The sequence below is a fragment of the Limulus polyphemus genome, unplaced genomic scaffold (genome assembly GCF_000517525.1).
Source record: "Limulus polyphemus unplaced genomic scaffold, Limulus_polyphemus-2.1.2 Scaffold9740, whole genome shotgun sequence".
NCBI lineage: Eukaryota > Metazoa > Arthropoda > Merostomata > Xiphosura > Limulidae > Limulus > Limulus polyphemus.
The window spans coordinates 15,516-21,573 of NW_013675350.1; the positions used below are offsets into that span (position 1 = coordinate 15,516).

The 6,058-nt window shown below is 34.7% G+C and overlaps 1 protein-coding gene across 1 annotated transcript in view; it reads left to right on the plus strand.

The window, feature by feature from the left end:
- LOC106476067 (synaptogenesis protein syg-2-like) overlaps positions 1-4,005 on the plus strand; it is a gene marked incomplete at its 5' end in the record, with an annotated part of 12,802 nt that extends 8,797 nt beyond the window's left edge. Inside the window, 2 exons of the mRNA XM_013936740.2 lie at positions 2,813-2,946; positions 3,955-4,005. Coding sequence (XP_013792194.2) covers positions 2,813-2,946; positions 3,955-4,005 — 185 coding nt within the window. The remainder of the gene's footprint in view (positions 1-2,812; positions 2,947-3,954) is intronic.
- Between the last annotated feature and the right edge of the window lie 2,053 nt (positions 4,006-6,058).

Here is a 6,058-nt window from a genome sequence, read left to right on the forward strand (position 1 = left end):
CTATATTCAAGTCAACATTTAAAATAATATTGTTGTCTGGTCTATATCCAAGTCAATATTTAGAATAATATTGTTGTCTAGTCTATATCCAAGTCAACATTTAGAATAATATTGTTGTCTAGTCTACATTCATGTAAATATTTAGAATAATATTGTTGTCAAGTTTATATCCAAGTCAACATTTAGAATAATATTGTTGTCAAGTTTATATCCAAGTCAATATCTAGAGTGATATTGTTGTCTAGTCTACATTCAAGTCAACATTTAGAATAATATTGTTGTTTAGTCTATATTCAAGTCAACATTTAAAATAATATTGTTGTCTAGTTTATATCCAAGTCAATATTTAGAATAATATTGTTGTCTAGTCTATATCCAAGTCAACATTTAGAGTAATATTGTTGTCTAGTCCAAATTCATGTAAATATGTAGAGTAATATTGTTGTCTAGTCTACATTCATGTAAATATCTAGAGTAATATTGTTGTCTAGTCCATATTCATGTAAATATCTAGAGTAATATTGTTGTCTAGTCCATATTCATGTAAATATCTAGAGTAATATTGTTGTCTAGTACATAGTCATGTAAATAGTTTGTTGTTGTTGTCTAGTACATAGTCATGTAAATAGTTTGTTGTTGTTGTCTAGTACATAGTCATGTAAATATTTTGAATTTCTTCTTATTCCGTACCAAGATAAAACACTTTAAATGATTATATAGCCCAGGTAAAAAACAAATTTTCTAATCGTTTGCACCCCCCCCCCACTCCCCACACATACATATATTGATTTACCGTTTCGTCCATCTATGATATATTTCCACTTACCGTTAAGCCTACATGAACATTTCGTTTGTCCTATACCTTGGTAATAATTTGATTTTACCTTTTAGTCTACGTTTCAGGTCAGCCTTATGGCTTATAACGCTAAATTCCAGGTTTCGATATCTGCTGTGGACAGAGCACACATAGCCCATTCTGTAGCTTTGTGCTTAAGAATAAAGAAATCCACTGGGTTAATTAACTCGAGTGTTTTTTATATATTTTATACATGTATTTATTTGCTCTGTCCCGATTTTCACAAGTCTATGATTATCACTTAAATTGTCACGTTTTAGCCACTTGGGGAATGTCTTGCATTTTGTTACATTTGTTTGTTTGTCATCAAGCACAAAACTAGAAAATGGACTTCTGTGCTCTGGCCACCGCGGGTTTCGAAACCCGAATTTTAGTGTTGTAAGCAATGAGATTTACCGCTGAGCCACCGGGAAGGGGATTTGGCTTTTCGTAACAGTTTCGTCAATCTGAAAATTTCACACAAGTTATTTATAACCAACAAAACGAAATTTATACGACGCATAGAGAAGTGTAAAAAATGTAACCAAAAATATTGTGTGTAATGTTACATCTTATGAGTTATATGTTTTGAGACACTCTTAAATCTAGCTTTTTTTGTACAACTTCAGGAATATATTCTGAAATTCAGTTGAAACGTTTGTATTATTTTTGTTTCGTGGAAGAAAAAAAATTAATTAATCTATAAAACTACAAAAAAGTAAAGGCTCCCATTGGCTCGGTGGTACGTCTGAAGGCTTATAACGCTAACAACAGGGTTTCGATACTCATAATTAGCACAGCACCGATAGCTCACTGTGCAGCTTTGTGCATAACAAAAATAAAGTTCTTCCATTAGTTGCATGAATTGTTTTTGTTTTGCTGATACCCCAAAACTACACCATAGGATGTCTGTTCTCTGTCAATCAGGGGTATCAAAACTAGAGTTTTAGCGTCGTAAGCTCCTGCGCTGAGCCACTGGGGGGAATGTCACAAAAATGCCGTTCAAGTTTTGTGTCTGTTCTCTCTTTGAGAATTACTAACTAGTATTTGTGCGTGAGGAACCCCGGGTCTCAGTCTTAGGACCTTTGCTGTTTTTGATTTACATCAATGATAATAGATGAAGGAATGGCCAATAAATTACTTAGATTTGCTGATGATATTAAGGTCTTGGGTGTTGCTGGCTGTGAGGAGGATGCTACTGGTTTATAAAAGGATTTTGATAATTCGGGAATTGGGCGAATAAATGGTAGATACGTTTTAATTATAATAAATGCAAGATAATGCACGTGGGCTATCATAATTTGAATTATAAGTATAATTTGGATGAAAGTAACCTTAATAGTTGATCAATCTCTTGAACCATCCAAGCAATGTGTTGTTGATAGTGGTAGGGCAAGTAAGATTTTAGGTTGTATCTACAGAAATATTGAATACAAGTTTAAAGAGGTTATAATTTCATTGGTTAGGCCACATTTGGAGTATTGCATTCAGTCTTGGGCTCCTTACCTTAGTAAGGACATTGAATTGTAGAAAAGAGTTCAGAGGGAGGATACTATAATGGTGCCTTGGATGGAAGGGTTGTCATATGAGAAGAAGTTAAGATCTCTGAAGTTAGAGGGGATCTGATTGAGGTGTTTAAGATTGTAAAGGGAAATGATAGTTTTGATACATCATCTTTTTTCATACTTAACGATGAGAATGATAGGACTAGGGGACATAAATATAAATTTTGGCGAGATAGGAGTCATCTGAACCTAAGACAGTTTCATTCTTCTAAGAGGGTAGTTGGCCTTTGGATGTTGTGGAGACAGTAAATTAAAGTGATTTTAACGATAAGGGCTAGCTTTGAGGTTGTTGTATATTTTTTATTTATTAGTTTTAGTTTAGTTTACAGGATGGGATAGCCTAGATGGACCAGTAGGTCCCTCGTTGTCCCTAAACATTTTGTAATGTTATGTCATTTTGTGCTGATGTTAGCATCCACTACAGGAGGACCAATGATCACAGGAGGCCAATCGTCATACAAAGTTGACGATACAGTGGACATTAACTGCACTGCTGCAAATTTCAACTCACCTATCCAGCTACAGTGGTTTATTAATGAAAATAAGGTGAGAAAATACAGAGTTGTAATAATATAAATATAATAACATATTTATATTAAGATAATAAGTGACAATTTCTAAACCAAAAGAAAAATTGAGTTGGAACTCCAAAAGTACATAGTGGTGTAGAAAACACCACTGTTGTTGTTTTTACATCTAGTCATATATGATAATGTAATAGGTTTACATGTTATAAATTAATACGAAGAAGGGAATCGTTCACCCCAGGTGGGCAGATATTTAACCAACTGTATCTCGTGTGCACCAATTAGATATTTAACCAGCTGTATCTCGTGTGCACTAATTAGATATCTAACCAACTGTATCTCGTGTGCACCAATTAGATGTCCAACCAACCGTATCTCGTGTGCACCAATTAGATATTTAACCAGCTGTATCTCGTGTGCACCAATTAGATATCTAACCAACTGTATCTCATGTGCACCAATTAGATGTCTAACCAACTGTATCTCGTGTGCACCAATTATATATCTAACCAGCTGTATCTCGTGTGCACCAATTAGATATTTAACCAACTGTATCTTGTGTGCACCAATTAGATATTTAACCAGCTGTATTTCGTGTGCACTAATTAGATATCTAACCAGCTGTATCTCGTGTGCACCAATTAGATATCTAACCAACTGTATCTTGTGCACACCGATAAGATATTTAATCAATTGTATCTCGTGTGCAGCAATCAGATATTTAACCAATCAAATCTCGTGTGCACCAAACATGTTGATAAGAACGACATTTTGATGGAAATCTTAAGCCACGCCAAGCATCTTGTAAGGTTTAGAATCCTTGTTATTCCCACTTTTAATTTATGAGAAGTGTTGACTTAAGTACTTGTGTTAAGGGTGGCACTGTTCTTTGATGTAGTAAAATAATCTGCATCGAGTAAAAGATAAGATCTTGTAAGGTTTAGAATCCTTGTTATTTCCACTTTTAATTTATGAGAAGTGTCGAATTAAGTGCTTGTGTTAAGGGTGGCACTGTTTTTTGATGTAGGAAAATAATCTGAATCGAGTAAAAGATAAGATCTGGCGAAGAACTTACTAAATCAGATTCATTTCTAGACACCTAAGATGGTTAGCAATCTTTCACCACGACGCCATATTCTGTAACTTCTGCAAAAATATATATTCAGGGTATAATATATGTATTAAATACACCCTTTTCTCCACCTACCCCCACTCTAATCCCTTTTGTTCAGGCGAGATAGTGGTCACAGATCTGTTAAATATATTCAGTTTTCCAAAATAGTTGCTCCACTTAATACAACAATAGTAAAAAATCTAAACAGAAGCATCAGATGTCATAGAATAATAAATAAATAACACTCAACGTTAAAATATATAACGATAATCCAGCAAAAGAACATCCAGTTCTACCTCTCATATCATTAAAGAAAGAAGACGATACTTCGGGAAGAAGATACTCTGGTTCTCAGATCTCTTGGTCTTCTACTGATACTTCTTGAATTCCTTTTCAAACACCTTTTTTTTGTTCAAACCGTTTCTTACAATACAGAATTATTTCTCTTCTATTACAATAACTTTAAAATATATACACAGCCTACCAGCAGTCCATAAAGCACGCCCAGTCCATAAGGAATGTCGTTTTCTTAGATAAACAAACATGAAATAAAGATTACTTTTAGTATTCAATGAATCTGCCTTTTGAACTACGGACACACATCTGAAGTCTGGGTCTGTGTGGTTGCTCCCACTTCTGGCTAACGGTTTATGTTCTGATTAATGTTTGGTACACTTTACGTTCTGACGGATGTTTGGTACACTTTATGTTCTGATGGATGTTTGGTACACTTTATGTTCTGATGGATGGTTGGTACACTTTACGTTCTGATGGATGTTTGGTACACTTTACGTTCTGACGGATGTTTGGTACACTTTATGTTCTGAGTGATGTTTGGTACACTTTACGTTCTGACGGATGTTTGGTACACTTTATGGTCTGAGTGATGTTTGGTACACTTTACGTTCTGACGGATGTTTGGTACACTTTACGTTCTGACGGATGTTTGGTACACTTTATGTTTAAATAAAACACTATCACAGGAAATACTCCCTTATGCTCTTTCCAGCGGACACTAATAAATTAATTTTGTATTTTCATAAAGAAATATTTTCAGAAAATTTAAGTTAATAAGTTTATGTAGTGCAGCACTTATAAAATTAGCAAAAGAACCCAACAGTTAAAAATATCACGTCTTAACAACAAACTTTTAGCGATTTAGTTGCTACATAATTGCCTTCATAAACGACATCTTCCTCAGATTCATAATACAATGGAATCTATAAGTTGTGATTATTTAACCATACCAGTGGCTCAGCGGCAAGTCATTGGGCTTATAAAGCTAAAAATCGGGTTTTATTACCAGCGGTGGGCAGAGACCTTATAGCCCATTGTTTAGCTTTATGCTTTAAAAAACAAACAAACAATTCATTATTCCCGCATAGATTGTTTTAATTTAAAAAAAGAACAATTATGATATGACAGGAAGTCCTAATCTAGTAACCTGTATCACAGATATTGGGCCCTCCAGTGGCACAGCGGTATGTCTGCGGACTTACAACGCTAGAATCCGGGCTTCGATACCCGTGGTGGGCAGCGCACAGATAGCCTATTGTGTAGCTTTGTACTTAATTTCAAATAAACAAAACACAGATATTGGTACTAAATCGTGTATCATCTCCAGTTTAAATGACAGGAAGTCCTAACCTAGTAACCAGTGTCACAGATATTGGTAATAAATCGTGTATCATCTCCAGTTTAAATGACAGGAAGTCCTAACCTAGTAACCAGTATCACATGATACACGATTTATTACCAATATCTATTTAAACTGGAGGGTTAGGACTTCCTGTCTTAGTAACCTGTATCACAGATACTGGTAATAAATCGTGTATCATCTCCAGTTTAAATGACAGGAAGTCCTAACCTAGTAACCTGTATCACAGATATTGGTAATAAATCGTGTATCATCTCCAGTTTAAATGACAGGAAGTCCTAATCTAGTGACCTGTATCACAGATATTGGTAATAAATCGTGTATCATCTCCAGTTTAAATGACAGGAAGTCCTAACCTAG